The sequence below is a fragment of the Salvia splendens genome, chromosome 12 (genome assembly GCF_004379255.2).
Source record: "Salvia splendens isolate huo1 chromosome 12, SspV2, whole genome shotgun sequence".
NCBI lineage: Eukaryota > Viridiplantae > Streptophyta > Magnoliopsida > Lamiales > Lamiaceae > Salvia > Salvia splendens.
The window spans coordinates 30,945,436-30,966,389 of record NC_056043.1 but is presented as its reverse complement, the minus strand read 5'-3'; the positions used below and the strand labels follow the sequence as shown (position 1 = coordinate 30,966,389).

General features: G+C 37.8%; 6 protein-coding genes across 11 annotated transcripts; 3 read left to right on the top strand and 3 right to left on the bottom strand.

Annotated features, from left to right (window-relative positions):
* Positions 1–99: 99 nt before the first annotated feature.
* On the bottom strand, positions 100–3,212 carry LOC121757869 (putative late blight resistance protein homolog R1A-4). Its single transcript, XM_042153337.1, has 2 exons — positions 3,183–3,212; positions 100–1,287 (listed from the first exon to the last, which is right to left on the bottom strand). The coding sequence occupies exons 1-2, from the start codon at positions 3,210–3,212 to the stop codon at positions 100–102; spliced, it is 1,218 nt and encodes a 405-aa protein (XP_042009271.1).
* Positions 3,213–3,418: 206 nt separating this feature from the next.
* LOC121758887 lies at positions 3,419–5,931 on the top strand. Of its 2 annotated transcripts, XR_006041572.1 has the most exons (4): positions 3,419–3,843; positions 4,162–4,394; positions 4,613–4,720; positions 5,606–5,931. XR_006041572.1 is itself a non-coding variant. In XM_042154314.1 (3 exons), exons 1-3 carry the CDS (start codon positions 3,663–3,665, stop codon positions 5,726–5,728), a joined length of 537 nt encoding a protein of 178 aa, XP_042010248.1. In that variant the 5' UTR covers positions 3,419–3,662; the 3' UTR covers positions 5,729–5,931. The 2 variants fall into 2 exon arrangements, 1 of the variants encoding a protein (XP_042010248.1); XM_042154314.1 differs by lacking the exon at positions 4,613–4,720.
* Positions 5,932–6,669: 738 nt separating this feature from the next.
* LOC121758886 (protein SHORT HYPOCOTYL IN WHITE LIGHT 1-like) lies at positions 6,670–9,193 on the bottom strand. Its single transcript, XM_042154313.1, has 4 exons — positions 8,918–9,193; positions 8,597–8,842; positions 7,724–7,789; positions 6,670–7,011 (listed from the first exon to the last, which is right to left on the bottom strand). Exons 1-4 carry the CDS (start codon positions 9,077–9,079, stop codon positions 6,862–6,864), a joined length of 624 nt encoding a protein of 207 aa, XP_042010247.1. The 5' UTR covers positions 9,080–9,193; the 3' UTR covers positions 6,670–6,861.
* Positions 9,194–9,922: 729 nt separating this feature from the next.
* Positions 9,923–11,666, bottom strand: LOC121758881 (F-box protein SKIP22-like). Its single transcript, XM_042154307.1, has one exon. It carries the CDS (start codon positions 11,625–11,627, stop codon positions 10,107–10,109), a length of 1,521 nt encoding a protein of 506 aa, XP_042010241.1. The 5' UTR covers positions 11,628–11,666; the 3' UTR covers positions 9,923–10,106.
* Positions 11,667–13,629: 1,963 nt separating this feature from the next.
* On the top strand, positions 13,630–14,441 carry LOC121758281 (thymocyte nuclear protein 1-like). Its single transcript, XM_042153695.1, has one exon. The coding sequence runs from the start codon at positions 13,631–13,633 to the stop codon at positions 14,141–14,143; it is 513 nt and encodes a 170-aa protein (XP_042009629.1). The 5' UTR covers position 13,630; the 3' UTR covers positions 14,144–14,441.
* Positions 14,152–19,584, top strand: LOC121758280 (ribosomal RNA small subunit methyltransferase E-like). 5 transcript variants are annotated; one of them, XM_042153690.1, is made up of 10 exons: positions 14,152–14,491; positions 15,009–15,223; positions 15,335–15,408; positions 15,838–15,980; positions 16,070–16,116; positions 16,209–16,317; positions 16,441–16,502; positions 16,629–16,743; positions 16,867–17,029; positions 19,442–19,584. In XM_042153690.1, the coding sequence occupies exons 2-9, from the start codon at positions 15,059–15,061 to the stop codon at positions 17,016–17,018; spliced, it is 867 nt and encodes a 288-aa protein (XP_042009624.1). In that variant the 5' UTR covers positions 14,152–14,491; positions 15,009–15,058; the 3' UTR covers positions 17,019–17,029; positions 19,442–19,584. The 5 variants fall into 5 exon arrangements, with proteins under 5 accessions (XP_042009624.1, XP_042009625.1, XP_042009626.1 ...); XM_042153691.1 differs by lacking the exon at positions 19,442–19,584 and having other exon boundaries at positions 14,154–14,301; positions 14,387–14,491; positions 16,867–17,225; XM_042153692.1 differs by lacking the exons at positions 14,152–14,491; positions 19,442–19,584 and having other exon boundaries at positions 14,968–15,223; positions 16,867–17,225.
* The last annotated feature ends 1,370 nt before the right edge of the window (positions 19,585–20,954 follow it).

The following is a 20,954-nucleotide window of genomic DNA, read 5'->3' as shown; positions in this document are numbered from 1 at the left end:
GACAAGTTTTCACCTTACGACGAAGTATGGTGCTCTCCTTACACACTACGACGAGACTATGGGAAACAAGCTCAACCAAACACTTCGTAGCACAATCTTCTAATGTTTCTTCAATATTTGGCACAAGAAACCCCTCAGCCATCCACACTTGGACCGCGAAATCTCATAATTTTGAGGAAAAACACCCATATAAAGAAAGCATGGCTTCAAACGTTGAGGCAAGTATTCATAACTCGGACATAGTATCTCTGATATTTCACAATACACCTCCAGGAAAACAGAGTTCTCTTTGTCCGATGCCACCTCGTTCCAGTACTCAACCGTGATATCCACTTTAGATAGGAGCTCTGCAACTTTGACTATAGTGAGAGGAAGGCCATCACAATGCTTCACAATCTTCCTCCCCGCTTCCTCGAGTTTAGGAGGGCACCATTCCCCACCAAACACCTTCTCCCGGAAAAGATCCCAACTCTCCTCTTTATTCAGAAAAGGCACAGTTCTTGCTTTAGCATTGCAGTGATCACATACTTCCATCAGCCTAGTTGTAATCAAGATCCGGCTTCTTCCATTATCGCTATCCGGAAAACAACACTCCAAATAATCCCAAACCTTCGTTTCCCACACATCATCCAACACAATCAAGTATCTTTTATCCTTCAAAAAATCATATAAACGCTGATTTATCATTTTACAGTCACCATCTCCATCTCCATCTCCAAAAGATTGATCTACTTGAGCAAGAATGTGCCAAGGGATTTCACTCAATTCACATTTTCTACCTACTTTAACCCAAGCACAGCAATCAAAATGGCTCAAAATCAATTGATCATAATATATCTCCTTAGCAAGAGTAGTCTTACCGATTCCCGCCATTCCGACGAGAGCGAAAATCGGCAGCCCAAAATAGTTGGGGACAGTGAACATATGTTTGAATTTACCGAATAGATCGGATAATCCAACCATCTTCGATTTGCTTCCGTCAAAATCAGCAGCTTTGTCTTCTTCCTCGGGAAGCAGATTCTCCAGCAAATTGGCGTACTGCTCCTCCATCTTCTCCGCCGTTTGGATGAAGGAATCGACATCACTAGTTAGATTCTGCAGATCTATGGAGAATTTCGATGGATGGTTGGGCTCGGATTGTGAAGAAATCTGACGCGAGAGGCGGAAATCGAGTGAATCTTCGAATTTGGAAACAATTTCTCTGATTTCTGCATCCAGAGCATTTACTCTGTTCCTGGTGATGCTCTTGCTGCTGGTGTCCAATTTTGTGAGAATTTCTTGCAAGGACTGAAGTTTTTCGTGGGTAAATTGTATGATTTGTTGAGAGGGTGGAAGGAGCACGATTTTGGATGAATTTGTGAGCCGCTTGATGAATCCGCGTTACGTGGTTCGATTTACTGAAGTAAATCTACGTCCACGGGAAGAAGGGAGGGCAAGATTGTATTGCTTGTGATGAATCCGCGAATTTCTGATGTTAGTAAATGCTGGTAGAGAATAAAGACTACGACACAATGAATTTACGTGGTTCGATTTACTGAAGTAAATCTACGTCCACGGGAAGAAGGGAGGGCAAGATTGTATTGCTTGATCTGGGATTACAGCTTACAACACAGACTTGCTATATGATATTTTATCTCTAGAGAGCTTAACCCTTGTCTATTATATTGAACTAAGATCGTGGCTTGCATCGCCACCCTAAGTCGTGGATGTCGTGTAGGTCATGGCCTAAGATCGTGGATGTAGCGTAGGTCATGGCCTACGATCGTGGCCTGAGTTGACACCACGTGGTAGTGGGTTCATGAGTCCCCAAGAGTGCCGGGGAAAGACCTGGTCATCTCCGAGGTGGTTGCAGACATCCCGGAACACGTCCCTGAGCCTTTTCAATGGCCGACGAATTTTGTGGAGGTAAGCTTTCTGACTTGGCTTCTTTTCCACATTTTTTGATGGCCATTCTGTTGAGTTTTTTCCTTGTTCATCTTCAGAGAGCCAAGCTCGTCTCCGTGGAGCTCTCCAAAGCATCCCACGACTACGAGGAGATGCAGAAGAAGTTGCATCTTGCTCGTAGTCTGGCCGAACAGGCTGAGGCCAAATTTGAGAGGGCCCGAGCTGCTAGGATCTCGGCTCAGGATGAAGCCCGGTCAGCCAAAAACCAGCTCATCATCCTGCAAGAGCAGACGAAGCACCGGGAGGCTCAGAAGGAGGCTGCCGCCGTGGCTGCCCAGGGGGAGGCTCTCCGTGTTTACACGGAGAAACTCTTTTTGAGCGGCCAGTTCTCGGCCTTTGTCGGTAGTCTGGTAAGGCTAATTACCGATAAGGGCGAGCAGGGGGCCGACGTCGTGCTGCCTCTGTACAGCCGAGAGATAGCAGCTCGGCTTCAGAATCTGCCGCTCCTTGAGGAGCTCGCTTCATCCTCGGTCCTGCTTTCTGCAGACCGAGTCCGGAGTTGTCGAGCTGATCGGGACGAGAACCTGGAGGCTATCTTTGCCTCCGTGGGACCCGTTTCACCCGCTTCAACTTACAACGGAGAGGGTGAGGCCGAGCCGCTGGAGCAGGAGGCCGAAGTCGAGCGGGCCGGGCATCCGGAGAAGGAAGCCGATCAGGAGGCGGAGGCGAGGCCGGCAGGATGCGAGGCCGAGGCTGAGGTAGCTCAGGAGAAAGAAGCTGAACCAGACCGAGGAGCCGGAGACGAAGCTGGCGGAGTATGATTTCGTCTCCCTTCTCTTAGTCTAGTTTCTTCCTTGTAAAATGGCCTTGAAGCCCTCCTAGTGTAAAAAATTTTCCTTGTGAATGAAAAATTCTCTACACTTGTCTTCGTATAGCTTTTCGTACTCGCCTTTATTCCTGTTGTATTTTACTATCTGCTCGGTACAGCTGCCGAACTAATATAGCTGCTTTGTACTCAAGGAGATGGAGATACTTCACTGGAAACGGCTGTACTCTTCGGCTTTAGACGAAGCTGAGAAAAGAGCTATAGCCGATCAGACGAAGAATGACGAGCTTCTGGCTCGTTTAGTGAAGCTGGAGGCCGATAATAAGGACTTAGAGTCCGATAAGAAGGATCTGGAGGCCGAGCTGAATACGACCATTGCTGAGAGGACTGCGTACGAGGATTACATCCGTGTGCGCGGGGGAGTGACCATATCAGATGTTCACCGCTCAATTGTGTTCTTGAGACAAATCACTGAGGCAAAAGCCATTTCAGCAAACACCATTGTTGACGGCTGAATGGGTGATAATAAGACTGACAGTGATAGTCAATCGAGCTGACGGTGAAGTCTTCCATTCACACTCTGTGCATGGAGTAACATTTTTCAATAAAATAAAGATTATTAACCAATTACAATTTGAATTAAAATAATGATGTAATTAACAATTAAACCCCTATTTATGGGGGATTGATATGACACGTCATTCTCCAGATATCCGACGGCTCCACAGTCCACACCACCCACCTTCTGGCCACAAAACAAACTCATGGCGCAGAATAGCCACCCAGATCTCGCATTTTCTACGATGCGCCAGGGGTGCGGCCCTCTTGGTTAGACCTTCACGCTTTGTTTCGCTTCCGTATCAAACTTCGTATTTCCCACTGATCATTTACATGACCTCAGATAAATCCATTTAGCATTTACAAATTCGAATTTCAGCTTCCCGTAATTGTAATGGCTTGCCTTCAGCTGTTAAAATCAGCTCCATCAATTTCACAGTCCAAAATCGGCTGTTCCCGCGCGGATTTCAGCTTGCAGAAAAGGCGAATTAGGCTTCGGAATTCAGGAATTGCAAATAATTACAGAAGATTTAGGGTTAATTGCAAAGTAGAAGACGGTGGTAAACAGAGTAATGGTAAGTAGGTGCGGATTTCTGCTGTATATGATAATACTATATGAGGAGTATAAGTTATGGGCAACCTTTATTTTCCTTTTTTTCCCGACAAGAAGTTATGGGTAACCATTGATGAGCTTGCTCTTCTAAAATTCACCATTTGGAACAGATAATTTATTACTATGATCATAAAGATGGGAACTTTGATGTTAGCTATTTTTAGATTTTACTGTTAATTTGGAAAGAACTTGGATTGAATTAAATATTCTGCATATGCCTGTGATCAATTTCCTCTTGTTTTGTCAAATGTGTGAACATTTTTGTGCCTTTATGTCTCAGGTGAAGAACCTCCCGAGTCTTTATTTATGAAGGAACTAAGAAGAAGAGGGATGACTCCCACTTCTTTGCTTGAGGAAAAGAACAAAGGTGTTGTGAGGGAGGAGGAGATGAAGTTTAGGGAAGAAGATGGGGGTTGGGGTTACTCAAGAAGAAATGGCACCACAACGGGTGGAGAAACAAACCTGACCGGTCAAAGGGAAACGTCCATGGCGCTTAATAGTGAAGGTCTTGGGGTAGGAAGATCACTGTTTTGATTTTATTCAATGAATTGCTACTTTATGGAGTCAAATTTTAGATGTATTTGTGTCCTGATCTAGGTCATTGAATGTTTATTTAGGTTTCTTCTTGTCATTCAGAAATGGGATTTGTCTTATATTTCTTTGGAGTGAAATAGCCTCCTGGTTTATGATTTCTACTTGGCATTTGTTTGAACTCTTTGCTCGTAATGTAGGGTTTGATCCCGCGAGGGAAACTTCTGCTTACCCTGGGATGAACATTTTTTCTGACATTTTGGCCATTGATTCTTGTAAATATTGCACTTTTCCTTGCACTATATCTGGTAATCTCCTGTTCTTGTTCATTGTGTGTTCTTGTAACTTGCTTTTAATACTTCATTATCAACTGATCCTCAAAGCATGGATTTTTCTTTTTCATATTCTCTAGATTATTGTTATTCGATTATGTGCAATTTCATGTATGCTGTGATGACAAAATCATCTCTATAAAAGGAGCAAAAACGTTTAATGTGGAAATCCATGGAAGCGTTTACGTGAGATGTACATATCTAACTTACATCAGCCATAAATGTTGGGATGTCCCTAAAAGTCCTTCAGTTCAACTTCTATCTCACACCTGTTATGCTATCAAATTAGAGTTCTAGTTATATTTAGAGCTGGATCCTCGGTCTTTTGAGGCCTAGGCACCGGACTAATTTTTTGTTCTTTTTTGATTGCTTATGTTTTTGAAAAGACAAAGGAGAAGTTGGCTTCCTTGTTTAGGACTTTGACCATGATTTAGGATATTAGTTTTCCCCCTTATGTTTACCAGGTTTACTTCTTCTTGTAGAGTTTTAGAGGCTTTCTGCAATCTCTGTTTTACGGGTCTATTTCCACACTAATTGATATTCTCGTCATTGGCCTGATTCCATCTATAATCTTGGTCTTGTTCACAGAACTTTGTCTAATGACTTTATAATTATTTCAGCTATGGGCAGTGTAACCGGTTTTATTAGACAATGGCTTATGTCCATGAAATGAACTACTTGGTCACAAACAACTTATTTGATTGTTGCAGTTGTTTTTTCCTTGTTTGCTATGACAATGGTAGATGAATGTGTTTATGTATATTCAGTGTCTTTAACTGCTTACAACAGGGCCTGAATTTCAAGAATGACGCTTGTTATGCATTACCGCATTTTCTGATGTTCCTGATATGTTTGGTGCAGTACTTTGGAACAGAATTTGTTCACGATGGACGTGATCATCCGATAGCTCCGCCCCCATATGTCGACCCTTATGAGTTGCTAGAAGAAGAGAGGATGTATAAGACTGCACCCCCTCTAAATTGAAGGACAGCGAACTTGTGTATAGCAGCATTTCCACTTCATCAATGATCCTATAATTTTGCTTAACTTACAACTTAGAATGTGTAAAAGCATCTCTCTCAAGTTGAACTTAATATATAATGTATTTCTCAAGTTGAACTTAATATAGAATGTATTCTGGTAATGTTGTTTCATGAATGAGTAAATTAGAGGTATTTAAGTTGTAATCTAGACTTGTAATGAACGAAAATTCCTACAGAATTGGATAATACACCTAGGGGTGGATCGATACGAGATATCGTATCGAAAACGTTGTATCGTATATCGTATCGAAAATATCGATATGAAAGAATTTCATATCGTTATCGTATCGAAAGTTTCGATATATCGAACTTTCGATATGGATAATATCAATATCGTTATCGTATCGATATTTCGATATATCGTACCTAAATTCGATATATCGATATATCGAATTTTGGTACGATATATCGAAATATCGATATCGTATCGAATACCTGTATATCGAAAATTATAATTTCAAAACTTAAAATTCACACAAAAATTAATAAAACTTCAACACAATAAAATTAATAGTGTTCTTATCTCCATAATCAAAATACAACACAACCAAATACAATGAAATGGATTTATATATATTTATAATTTTAAATTCTAATATGTATTGAATTTCAATATGTTTCGATATATACGATATATATCTTATATTCGATATAAAACGATATATTGAAAATATCGATATATATCGTATATTCGATATAAAATGATATATCGCGATATAAGGAAATTCATATCGTTATCGTATCGAAAACTTACGATACGGTATCGTATCGTATCGAAAATTACGATATATCGAAAATTCGATAATTTTTCGATATTTTTCAATACAATACGAGCGATATATCATTTTTTCGATATTTTTTCCCAGCCCTAAATACACCAACTGAGGAAAGGATTATTTTCTTATAACAGATGAATAAAAGGCTAATACACCAAATTCTAACATTTAAGAAGAAAAAGTTCTAAGTTGGTGTATGTTTTCACCAAAGATCTTTTCCTCAGTCAAAGCTCCAGAATCAATACGATTCTTTCGTGTTTAAGATTAAGAACCTTGCTCTCAGAGCAAAACACAATACCTATGCAGCAGGTTGAGACCGATTCCATGACTGGGGCTCATCTTCATACGCTCTGTAACTACGGTTCTCCTGCAAGTACGAAATCCCACTCCATATTCCACGAATAATCAAAATACTCACGAACACTACACTCCCAAGCGTGCAAATAACCTGCAATTATATGCAGTAGAGAATAAAGGATCAACGAAATAACAACTCTTCAAGTTTTTCTAGAAATACAAGACTTGGCCTCTCTCGAGGACAAAGCACTTACAGGGAAAATATAAAGATTTTGAGCCCCAGAAACTATATTCGGCCAATGGGAAAAACTTTGTGATTTACTATCACATAAGAATATGGCTAAATATTATTTATGCAGTAGATATTACTACCAAGAAAAGTCTGCCCATCCATCAATGGAAGCTATACGGGACTAGAAATCAACAATCTCACCCTCCTATTGTTGTTTAGAGTTCAGGCACTGTTACAAGTCTATGACAAATGTATCAGCGTCAAATACATGTTTAAAACACGTAATATTTATTTAAACCCCAATAGGTCAAAACAATGGCAAGGACCAAACTAAAGGAGCTTTTTAACGTAGTGGAGAAGATTATCATCTGACTACAGCAAACACTAAAACAGTACTCTCTTAGTAATAACCCTCTACGTCTACTATGCATGTAATCCAAATCTAGTTGATTGTACTTTAACAAAACAATGAAGTGCCTTTCCGAAAGCCAGTTAGCCAAACTTAGAATCAGTCTAGCATTGTAAAAATTCTCAAACAATCAAGAAAAGAAGAAACGATTCAATTCTATTTATCACTGAAGGAAAAACTCTTAATAAACTAAAATGAAAGCAAAATTTACAAAGGTATTACCTGAAGAAAAGCTTTCAAAACCCACATAAAAGTCAAAATTATAGTTCCATTCACAGCAAATCCAACCTGTATATGAAAGAGAGAATACAACAGCTCAAGGTAAGAGCACAAAATAATTTGTCTAAAAACACTTGAAGGTAAAAGAGCACCCAAAAACTTAATAACGTTTTCTAGAGGCTTGTGGATAATAATTAAAAACATAAATTGTCAAGCCATGTAATGCTTCATGAAAACGACAATTCATTGTTAGAAAGCTCATCATTTGAAAAGTTACACCACCTAACCCTAATAAACGGTGCATAATAACTTTCTTGTATAATAGAAAAACTAACAGATGAATAGCAATGAGATCATAAATACTACTAGTAGCATAATTTTACATATTCAACTATTTCAACTTCCTGGTAGAGTAAAACTGAAATCTGAACAATTACACATCAACTTCGACCAGACCTCCTCTACCACCCCCACTTTTTTTACAAGATGCAACCTATCCCAATATAAGAAAACCATACAGTATTCACAGAATCACATTACAAAACAGGCTCCTAGATTGTGGTGGCCAGAATTCTGATAACTATTTTAAAAAAGATGCAAGACAAAATCAACCAGCTCCACCTAAATATGCAGAAACTAATAGAGCAGTTGCAAACTATATTTTCACCTCAGTATTCCCAATCTCATGTTTATATGCCAAAAAGGTTTCATATTTAATTATTATTGTCAGCATCAAACACCATGAAGAATTGCATTTTCTTCAAAACACACTTGATGCACCTCAAAACCAGAGTAGAAATAGAAATTACAAATCAAAGCATAATGAATTGAAACCTAAAAATGCCATTTGCAGGCAATTACCAATCAGCCTCTTACCAATTTGGTGGAGATAGGGACTGGTAAAACAGACTTAACGGCCCTGCGAACTTTTCTGGACACCTTTCTGAAAACATTCTCCACAAACCTAATCAGAAGATCCAAGCTCCTATCTTCTTCCTCCTCTTCTTCATCGTCATCATCATCATCATCCTCCTCGATATCATCGATGTAGTCGCCCATCACCATACTATTTCGCTGCCTCGCGCTCCAAGCCCGAGCTTCGTGGATCGGATTCCGGCATCTCTGTACCAATCAGAAGCCAATCAATTGTTGAAATGCCATAAATCATCTCCGATTTAACTTTATTCAAAATTTGACCTCTAGAGGGAGAAGAGAATCGCTTGTGCGATAGCGGCGGAACTGGACGATAGTGGAGGTCTTGAGGTTATGAGAATCGACGAAGGAAGAGTGAGATAATCGTAATGTTCGAGGAAATGAATAGAGATGCTGGGGACGGAGAGTAACGGCGGTCGCCGCCATAACGGTGGCGGCGGGAGCTCTACCGGTAGACGGCAGGGGGAATTTGGCAACTTTTTAGGGACTATTTTGAGATTTGGGAAAAGTTTGGGTACAGAGGCATAGCGGTCAACTACTTGACTAATAAATTAGCCCTTTTTTTCTCCACAATAAATATTCAATTTTATTTTATCGAAAAAACAGATTTTTAAGCAGAGTAATTTAGTTGTTACCACTTTAGGAAAAAAAACTTGTGTGATGTGGTTTTTATTACGAAATTGCATTAGTGAAAAAAGTACTTGTTCATACGTTCAGTTGCCCTATTTCAAAAGCTCCAACTTCTGATCTATTTGGTTTAACCGTGAAGCTTATTTTGATTGATAGTTAAGATCACATTATATTTTATAGTAATTAATTATCTCATTTCTACCGATGACTAATTTAATTCTAGATATAATCAATTTTAGCTTATCCCATACAATATCTTACTATTATCTTATCTATTGTTGCATTCAACAAATTTGAAAATTTGATTCAGAGCCTACAAATATGTATTGAAATCAAATTCAAAGCCAATGATATCCTTTCAACCACTCCACTAACAAAATCATCAAATCTGACATTAATTTGTATGTTCAAAATATGGGACAAAATCATCAGAAACAGAGAAACCAAAATTCATTTCTCCATGGCTGCTAAATCATATTCAGTGCATCAATATTTGCTGAGTTTTGTGAATATACAGAAACAATATATTCACACAAACAGACGTAAATGTGTCAGTAAAACCAGTTGCCAAACTAGGTGACCTCTTCTCCAATCAAACAGCACAACTTCATCAAAACAAAACAAACAATGCCATAGAAATTGAGAAAATAAAGGATCAGCTTTTATCAAAATTACCAATAGGTTAACATGTACAGCAACAGCAGTGCTGGAATAAAATGTCAATACCAAACTGTTTTATATAATTGAACATACTACCAAGTACCAAAAACACAAAGATTAATAGAAATAACATAGAACTTCCTATAAGCATGTATGCATATACTCAATCAAGAAACCTACCACCACGATTGCCTAGATTACACTGTGGTGAAAAGCTCCTCATGGGATGAGGATTCACAGGAACATGACGCCTGATCAGTGGGTCATCTCCATGAGGCAGCTTGTCCCCTGGAAACCGCGCTACCCTTTGAAACATGAGTGGATTGGGATACCTTCTCCTCCTAGGCTGAGGCCAGTTTGGCACTGGCCAATAGGGTGAAGCTCTAACTCTGTTCGCAAGGCGCCTGCAGCCTTCCCACCTGCTCCAAGCCGTCGCAAATGCCTTCTTCCAACTCATGTTGGCTTCTTTCATCTCAATGACGAACTCCTCACAGAACTTGGTCTTCCACAGGTCATCACTCGACCCCATATACCTCAGCTCCGAGCACACACAGCTCGCTCTTGCTACATCAACACCAGGCAAGGATTCCAAGATTTTCAACTTGAGCTCACTTGGCAGCCGCACGAAGCAGGGAGGAAGCTCCAAACTGGCCTCCTCGCATAAATCAATCAACAATGGCAGCGCCAGATTATCCTTCACAGTCCTCCAAAACCTAAACACCTCCTTCTCCGGAGATATGCCTGAAGATTCTCCATTTTCTCCACCTACATTCTCCACTGCGCCACAATTCGCCCACACGACATTCAGAAAAGGAACCAATTCCTCCTCGTTCAATCGAACCCCAAAATGCAGGCCTCCCTTGGCTGATGATCCATTGTCTAATGTACCATAAACATTCAAGTAATTCCCCAAATTCTGAAATTTCAAAACCACACGCTTAATAGCTTCATCGGAGCCGACAATACTCTCAGGCAGAGTGTAAGACAAGGAAACCCTAAACAGACCCGACGGCCACTCATTGCGCAATTGAAAACCATCAACCACTGCATTTCCCCTCTCATCGAAACCTACAAATCCAGACTCCAGCATAACCGCATGGACTGCGATCACAATCAGCTTGTGATCGCGCCCCGCATCGTCACCCAACTCCGCCGCGAACACCTTCCTAAGAAATCCAGGCACGGAAAACGACCTATCTACAACATCATCCAATTCATTACCCATACCATCAATTTCAATACCGTCGTCATCGACTTCCATGTCACTCGCATCCGTACCTAGGGTTTGCCGTTTCTGAGAATCAAGCATAACGCAATCGGAATCATCGGCTTCGGGGAGCGTAATTTGGGGATTCGAACATTCGGGATGATTAGAGCGAGGCGTAGGGGTAGAGTCGGTCACCCGCGATAGGGTAATTGGGTAAATGGAAGCGGTGGCCGGCGCCGGGTCTTCAACGGAGAAATAGATAAGGTCGCCGGAGGCGATTCCGAGAGATAGGAGGGTGTCTGCGCCGTCGGATTGGATGTCGTCATTCCGATTAAGAGAGAGGCGGATTGAAGCAGGAGATGGTGAATTGGGGAGGGTTTGGGAGAGAATTTGCCGGAGTTGGAGGAGAGTGGAGGAATTAGGGATTTCGATTTTTAGGGTTTCTTTAGATTCGAATGATCTGAGTCTGAGTTTCATGTTTGCAGAGATAGAGATGGGATGGGATTTGGGAGAAGAGGTGTGTATATATTGTTAATTTTTATTTGAAATTTTAAAATGTTATTTATGTAAATTTTAATTTTAAAGCATTGTTTTTCGTCGTACTTATCTCTAAAATAAATTATTAATCGATTCAATAATAATCGAACTACAACTATTTTGTTATAAAAAAAATTCAAAACATCTAATTTTACCATGTGATAACTTTAACATTTTCATCTTAAAATCAACTACTCCATATATAATTGGCAAAATTTGATTAACCAGAAACAAAATTGTAAATTTCTTGACGTACAAAAAAAAATCAAAATGCTGGACTTGAAGAAAAAAATGAAGAAAATAAAAAAAAGTTTCTAGTATGTTCTAGTTCAATACTACTATAAATTAGCATTTCATAAGAGAAAATTTAAAACAATTATAACTTGCTTAATATAAATCCTTTCTTACATATCCCGGTATCAATTTAAATTTTTTTGTGCTAAATTCATTTTAATCATCCAAAATAAATTGCATAAAACTGAAAACACCATGACGTCAGAGGTTTTTTTTATCAATTACGATTGTCAATTAGACATTTAATTTGTTTCGTAATCATAATTAAAATTTCAACCTCATGTTTAAAATTGGACTAATTTACACACTATTCAACTTTTATACGTAGTACTTAAGATTTATAAACAACATATCCAAATAAAACCAATTTCCAAAAAAATAAAGGCGTAGCATTCTTGTAGCCACGTTATTATCTCCTTCTCCGAATATAATTTCCTACATTAATTAATCATAAAATATTGACCGTCCGATCACTTTGTATCTACTTATATACCAAAACAAGTCTCCACAACTTTTGACCTTACTCAAAAAATTCAACACCATGGCCAAAACCACCACCATTTGCACACTCACAACCCTCTTCTTCCTCCTCCTTCTATTCTCCTCCCACGCCACTGCCCGGCCGGGCCCCGCATTTCACGACGTCACTCCAATAGAGAATCATCGCTCCGTGAGCCTCACACATAATCATAACACATGCATACACGTTTTTATTAACGTTCTGGTTTGTATGTAGATTTGAATTTTATTAACGATGACGACTTGTGATTTTTTTAGGATCAGGACGGAGAGAAGGAGGCGGATCGAGATAACTGCGTCGGATTGAAAGATGATGAGTGCATGATGAAGAGAATGGTTGAAGCTCAACTTGATTACATCTATAACCAAAACAAGAAGAAGCCGTGATCGTTATGTATGCAAGTATGCAACCATTTTCAATAATTTATGTTATTGCTTGAGAGATGAATAAAATTTTGTTTTCAATAATAAGTGATCCCTACAAATTTTAATTAGATATAGACTTTGTCAAGTGAATCAAGCCACCTCAAGTAAGTGTATAATAAGGAGATTATAAAAGATGCGAAATTAAAATGTGCCGCGCATTTAGAGGCGCGAAATGCAAACAGTTATGTTTGGATATGATCTTAATGAATTGAATTGTTATCAAGTCGACAAAACAATAATCCAACTCGAACTATTTATAAGCCTAAAGGCTAATATGTCCCACCATTTTTAACTCAGCTATAAATTACTCCATCTATCAATGATTAAGTGTTATAAGTTGACTTGATACGAGTATTAAGAAATGCAATAAAAAAATGGATAGAAAAAATTATTGGAGTGTCATTCCTACTTTTATATACTTTAGTTTTAAAATAAAATATGAGTAACAAATATCAAAATTAATTAAAATAAATGAAACACTTAATTGTGGACGAACGAAAAATAAAACTCGAAGCACTTACTTGTGATCGGACGGAGACGGAGTACTTAATTATTTCACTGATAATGAGTGTTGATAAAATCAGTGATAATTTTATGGCGCCAGATTTAATTACTGTTGACAGATATTTCCCGCCTCAACCAGCATTCCCTCCTTTTAAAAGCCTTCAACTAAATGCACAATTGAATAAAACAAAACAAAAAAAATGGAAATCAGCGATGAAAACCTAAAACCGGAGGAGGAGAAATGCAACTACTGGCTGCTGAAAACGGAGCCGGCGGAGTGGTCATGGGACGACCAAGCCGCCAACGGCGGGGTGTCCAATTGGGACGGGGTGAAGAACAAGCAGGCGCAGAAGTACATGAAGAGCATGAAAATGGGGGATCTCTGCTTCTTCTACCACTCCGGCGCCAAATCCCGGCGCGTGGTCGGCGTGGTGGAGGTGGTGCGCGAGTGGTACGGCGAGGCGGAGGCGGTGGACGTCAGGGCCGTGGGGGAGATGAGGGCGGCGGTGGGGCTGGTGGAGATGAAGAAGGAGTTGAAAGGGGTGGAGTTCGCGCTGTTCAGGCAGCCCAGGCTGTCTGTTTTGCCGGTGGAGAAGGGGGTTTGGGAGAGAGTTTGCCGGATGGGAGGTGGATATGGGGATGATGGTGATGGTGATGGTGATGGTGATGATGATAAGGATAAGGATAAGGTGTTTGATAATATGCCTCAGTGAAGATATTGCTTTTTGATTGATTGCTTTATTAAGGTATTTTTGTGCAAAATTGCAATGGGATTTGCTGCTAGTTTAGTGTACCTACTTGACGAAAGGTTTGATCAAATGCGAATGTGCGATGCTGCGGAAATCAGAATCGAAGTGGTGATGATGATTAGGTTAGGTGTTTGATGATATGCCTCACTGAAGATTTTGCATTTTTTTTGTTTGGCTTTTTAAGTATTTTGTGTATATTTTGGGCAGCATTCAAGCATTTTTTGTGCGAAATTGCAATGGTTTGTGAACCAACTTGACGAAAGTCTGATCAAATGCAAATACGTGATGCTGCAGAATCGAAGCGCTGAAATTGTGAGATACATACGCATTATTTTAAAATATTTTCCTACTATAAATTTTCTTTCTATTCGCTCAACCTATCCAAAATTCTATTCATATATATGCCACGATTAATAAGTAGTAAGCTCTCACGTTCTAATAATTTATTCAATTCAACTTTTTTTTAAAAACTAATTTTTTATTTATTATTTTTTTTATACTATTTCTTAAAATTCATGTTAAAATCAAAATGGAGTATATATTATTGGACAAAGAAGGGTGTTAAAAAAGAAATGTTGCACATTTTTTTATGAATGTTCAATGGATTTTATTTCGAAGATTCAAGATTGTGTTGTAAATTGTAATAGATCATTTTATTTTTTTATAAATAATTCATTCTAATCAAAGTAGATTGCGTTTATGGTTGAAAATTAAAATCTACCTCCATTTATCAATTAAAAAAAAGAAATATTGAGTCAAAACGCGATTTCAAATGATATTCCATCGAATTCAAAAGTCGCTGAGAGTTGTTTCAAAACCCTGTGCGTAGAATTAGGAGTGGTCGCGCCGGCGATAAACCCTGCCGCCGGAGCTCTTCCAATGCAAGTCATAAGCTGTAATCCGCGGCTCTTCAGCCTAATCAACCGCTCAACGCAGCATTTCAATCTGCGTCCGTTTTCCTCCTCTTCATCATCCTCAGCCTATTCCAGCCAGTCACGCGGCGGACTTCCTCGATTCTTCTCCGAAACCTTACTTACCACTAAGGTACTTCCATTCCCCAATTTTCACCAGCATTTGTGCACGTTTGCGTGTACACACACGGATTATTGCTTAAGAAACAGCATTTGTAAGCGTTATCGTGTTTATATTTCGTAGGGTGGTGTTGTGAGAGTGAAAGGCGACGAGTTCTGGCACATGACCAAAGTGCTAAGACTAGGAATCGATGATAGGTACTGTGACTTCCGTTAATTTTGGTTTAATTTCGTGGTCAAGCTCCAATATATTGATGAATTGGTGATTTGTTATTGATTTTGTGGAATGAATCGGATTTTGATAGGTACATGTCTTCATTCTCACCTCTGTGTTTTATTTGCATTATGCACACACTTTAAAGAGTAAGAGAAATGAATAATTGCTTAAGATATGCCCTTTTTTGAGCTGTTCCGATTTCTGAGTCTGTCGACATCTTTTCTCGCGAATTTGGACTACAAGATGTGATTATCCAATCACCAAAAGTGAAATGGAAAAGGAGAACATGATTTTGAAGAGAAGAGATGTTACACATTCGATTTATTTCTAGGGATGTGGAAGCTTTGAAGTTACTAGTCTCTGATTCGGTATCCATATGGTATGATTTATATAGATCTTTACATTTCAAGGGTAGAGCTATTTAATGGAAAGGGCGGTCTCGTTGAGGGGCGCATAGAGAGTATTGATCGTTCTGGGGTGGATTTTGAAGCAGTGGAGAACCCAAAATTAGTTTCTCCACCAACCACTCAGTGGCACGTTTTCGCTGCGTTTAGTGAGTTTCTGGAGAACTAGTTTAACTTATTTCCCCTGCTTCTTGGGATTCTATACCTGATTTATGTTGTATTATGTTGTTTATTCAAGGCACTCTCAAGGGAGGGAGAGCTGATTGGCTAGTGGAGAAATGCACTGTATGAACTTCAGCTGATGGTAATTTTCGTTTAATTTGTGGTTTTCAGAGATATTTATGATATCTATTTTTTCTTCATTTTGTGCACCACAGGAACTTGGAGCATCCAGTGTGACACCGTTGCTGACTGTACGTTCTCAGTCAATATCAGAAAACAGGGCTGACAGACTGCAGCGAGTTGTATTGGCAGCTGCTAAGCAATGTAATATACTATGATGCTGCTTTCTTTCTGCATTGTTTTCTTTCATATTAGGTCATTATGAAATCATTTTCGTGTTTTGAATTTTATTCACTGTTGTTTATCCAAACTACCTTGTATATGTAGGTCAACGATTACATGAAATGATTTTGAAGCCTCCAATTGCAGTTGGTGAACTCCTACCTGTTGTAAGTATATTCTGTAAAATCATAGTAATTTAGTAGTGTTTGACTGATGTGTTTTGAATGCAATGTTTAACCTTCAACTCTGTTCTCATGTTTCATGTTGTGCTCTTCTCTCAATCGTCTATTTAGGTAGCTAATTCAAGATTAGCATTTTTGGCTGCAGCAGAGGCTACTCCCGTTTTTAATGCGTTAAGCTCTTTAAACAAAGAACCTAATGGAATCATTATAATTGGCCCTGAAGGAGGTCAGTGACTAATACATTCTATGTATAATCCCACCCCTTTTTGGGTGAGGCTAAGTTTAATCCTTTGCTCTTTTTCCTCGATCGATTATGCACAAATAATTAATAAAGTCATGTCATACTTAGACTTCACCGAAGAGGAAATGAACTCGTTAAGGGAGGCTGGAGCAATTGCTGTTGGTCTGGGCCCACATCGCTTGCGTGTTGAAACTGCTACAATGGCTCTCCTTTCTACTGTGATGCTATGGTCCGACTGCCAGGAATTCGCAAGCAATTAATTGCACTTCAGGCAAGTTCCTTTTCTCAATATGTATGTCATACATTTTTGACATAGTCTTATCTCAAATCAATATGTAACTCTAGATCTTCCAGATTAATTCACCTTTCTTGACATGACATAAGCTCTTAACCTTGTACATATGCTTGCAACTTGTCTAAATTATACCAGAAAATTTCTTGCTTGCAATCAAACCATTCCCTTGTGTAGTTATGTATCCCTCTTGTTCAAAAAAGGAGTGAAAAAATCATCCTGGTGTCATTATATGCCCGCTTGAGTCGAACAAGTTCTATCTCAATTGTGAACGACTGAATGGACTCGGATATTCTTGCACATGTGTCTCCATAATATACCAACACACACACACAAGGTGATGATGAAACTGAATAGGGCTCTTTTTATTTATGAATGAACAAAAATTTAAAGCCGCATCATAGTGGTCTCGAATCCGAGACCTTTGGCATCGTGCATTAACCACAATACCGCTAGGCTAACACACACATGGATAGTGCTTTTTGGATACTTGTGATGTCGTTGTACTTGGAACTGATATTTGTAACAACCAAAGGGTATGTTATTGAAATCCTAATATGAACATCTTTGGCTTTTGAGAATGACAGAAGGAAACGTCACATATTTGACTTATTTGTAGGGCAATTAGTGGTTTGCCTTAGTTAACGGTCTTCTACGGAGTCTACAAAGCTCTATTTTCTTTCTCTTATTAATTACTCCTTCACTCATTTTCACATTAAGAACATATGTTTAATATTTTGCAAAATTATAATTTATGAGCAATTATTTATTTTACCCTTATCCATTGGTTTACATATTATTTTCACAAACATTAGATAAGGTTATTATAGTAAAAGAAATATTTTAAACGGTTTAAAAACGTTTTTGTTGAAAATGATAGCGCAAAAGCGAAGAATTTCAGCGGCAGACTTTTGCATAAGTTGAAAAAAAACTAGCTATGTTTGATTAAATTATTTTATGACGAATGGTTTTATTTCTTTCCTATATTATAATGTATACAATTTTGAGTGTTTTGACCTATTTGATTAGTATAATGCATTATTGAAATGTGGAATTGGCTTAACCAGAGAAGTTTTACCTTTGAACTTTGAACAGAATCATTCATTGAATCCTTACTCTATCTTTACCAAAAAAAATGTTCTCACTTTGTGTTTTCAATTACCGATACCTAAATTATTTTTTTTTCAAAAAATGTCTCTTAATTACTCTGTTATCGGTGATATCATCAATTAATAGGAAGAAAGGGAGTAAAAAAAAACGAAATGGTTAAATTAAAAAGTAAGGGTTGTTTGGATTTCGAACCTAAAAAATGACTACGGAGTGTGGCTGAATATTTACTCTAGTTAGTAAAATTGGCCATTACTATATTGATATATAATAATGGAGTATAATTTTTTTTATTGCATTTGTTTAATGTGTGTACATCATATGGTGTATATGATATGCATTGACTTTGTTCAGCAGAAGTTAAAGAGGCCAAAGGCATGTGGTGTGTATTGAGAGATATCATCGAAGTCATGACTTTGAAAAATCGATACTATTACTTACACTTTCTTGTGAAGTTGACATTCAATAGATGTGTTTGCTAAGTTTCTACTTTCATTTCATAACAAATAATTCTACCTCTATTTTTCAATCCCCATTTATGTTTTGGTTGTGACATCTAAACAAGTGTGGAATATGCTTTTCCTCATTTGAAAAATGAAAACTGTATCAACTTGATTACTTATGCATCTTGTAAAAATAGTCTCTTCTCAGTTCTCACTATTTTATTTTGGTATATTTATAAAAATTAGTTTTGTAGACATCATGCTACAATATATTATCATCAGTATAAACTTATTCACCTTTTGTACCGTATGACTTATTTTTTCTACTCATAATATATTTTTAATCACCACTAACATTATAATTAAAGTGTAATATTTTTCTCCATCATAATACAGTAATTGTTTTTATTAAAATCACATTCCATTTAGTGCTTTAAATAATGTACTATGAGTGAAGACATGAATGATAGGAGTTGTATTTATCAAATTTAAATGATGTGTGTGTAGAGGGCAGAGGTATGACTGCTTAATGGTTACTGGTCAAATCTTGTTGCATACAATTATTTTGTACTATCATATGGTCAAGGAGAGCATGCCATTCACCAAACTAGGATCAGAAGCTCCAAAACCTATAATAATCTATTTTTTTTCTGAGATAAACTCTTTTATTATTAATCATGTTCCAATAATACTATAATCATCATATTTTCATATTCATAAATTAATAAGATTAGAAAAGATAAAACAAAGTACATTAGTCAATGTGAGCACGCCACGATCACGCTATAAATACCTCTACCAAACTGAAACTCATTTCGCATTCCACACTCTCCAAACGCAGCACCGACTGCCGTTTTCCTCACTCTCACCTAAAATTACGATCCAATCATCGGCGTTGCGCTAATCGGAGACGAAATAACGCGGCGGATTTTCAATCCGATCGATTCGCGGAAGGAGGAGGTTCGCTTCGGTGTGAGAAATGGCGAATCAGTTGGGGAATTTGGTGGAGGTGATAAGATCGAAGGTCCGATCGCTGAAGAAGTCGTCGAACTCGAAGAAGAAGCCGTACATAAAAATGGACAAGAGCGCGAGTGTGAAGGTGGAGATCCGCAGCCGGCAGGCGAGGAAAATCATCGACCGGACTCTCAAAACCGCCGATCGCCCTGGCAAGAAGCATCTCCCCTGATTCCTCCCACTTTTAATTATTATGTATAGGATTTTGGATTTTCACAACAGATGCCTCTCTTTGGTAAACTGAATCAGTAGTCAAAATTGCATAAAAAACTGTTTTATTCTCTTGATTTGAATAATCTGATAAATATTTGCTAATTTTGCTTCGATCCGTTATGTGTTGCAATCTATCATGCAGAACTCATGTTCGGCGGAATATTTTAGGTGTTTATGGTTTCCTAATTTGAATTTTACTTTCATCGGGATAGTGAAAATTTTGGAAACAGCAATTATTTTGAATTTGTGGTATTAATTTACTTCTTGTATAGGGATGATTAATTTTGATTAATTGCGCATTTGAGTGTTATGTAACGTCAAATTCTAAATCATTCAAATTAGAATTCACAGTTCGCTGTCCAACTGTCCATTCAATTCAATTAATTAAGTGTTTGGTGACTACTTTTATTTGAAAAATATTACTTATATTATTTTTTGGTTGCATAGAACATATTTATAAATATTTTAATAAATTGATTGAATGTTATACATCAATAATTAAATAAATAGAAAAATATTGTATTAATTACATTTATATAAGCAGTTTAATTCTATTTTATTACAATTTTAATCAAATAAGTAGATAATTATTAATTATTTAATCAAATTAAATATTAGTAATAAATTGTACTCCGCATTTAGTTATTAGAATCAAGAAACGGCAAAAACGAGGACATTTGGACGACTCGATTCACATTTTAGACAATTCAAAGACGTTAGAATTTTCTACAAATTCAATCCAGTTCAGTTTTAAAAAAAAAATAAAAATCAAATCTGTATGCAAACCCCAAATTATATACTACCTCTTTAAGCAATATGAGTACTATGTTTTACAACCAAGGGCGGACGAGGATAGGGCTTAAGCCCTTACCCAATTTTCATTTTTTTGTAATTTTCTACTGTTAAAATTTTCAAAATTTGGAAATTGATGTTAAGCCCTTACCAAATAATGCTACTGAAGAACAAATTCTCTTGGAACGAATGGTTGTAAGGGGCTGAAAAATTTAAAGAAGGAAAAAGTGAAAAATTGCAGAGAAAATGTATAACAATAGCGCTGCTAGATGTGAGGAAGAAGATCAGAAACTTAAAATTAAATTAACTAATATAAAAAAGTCAAATTGACCCAC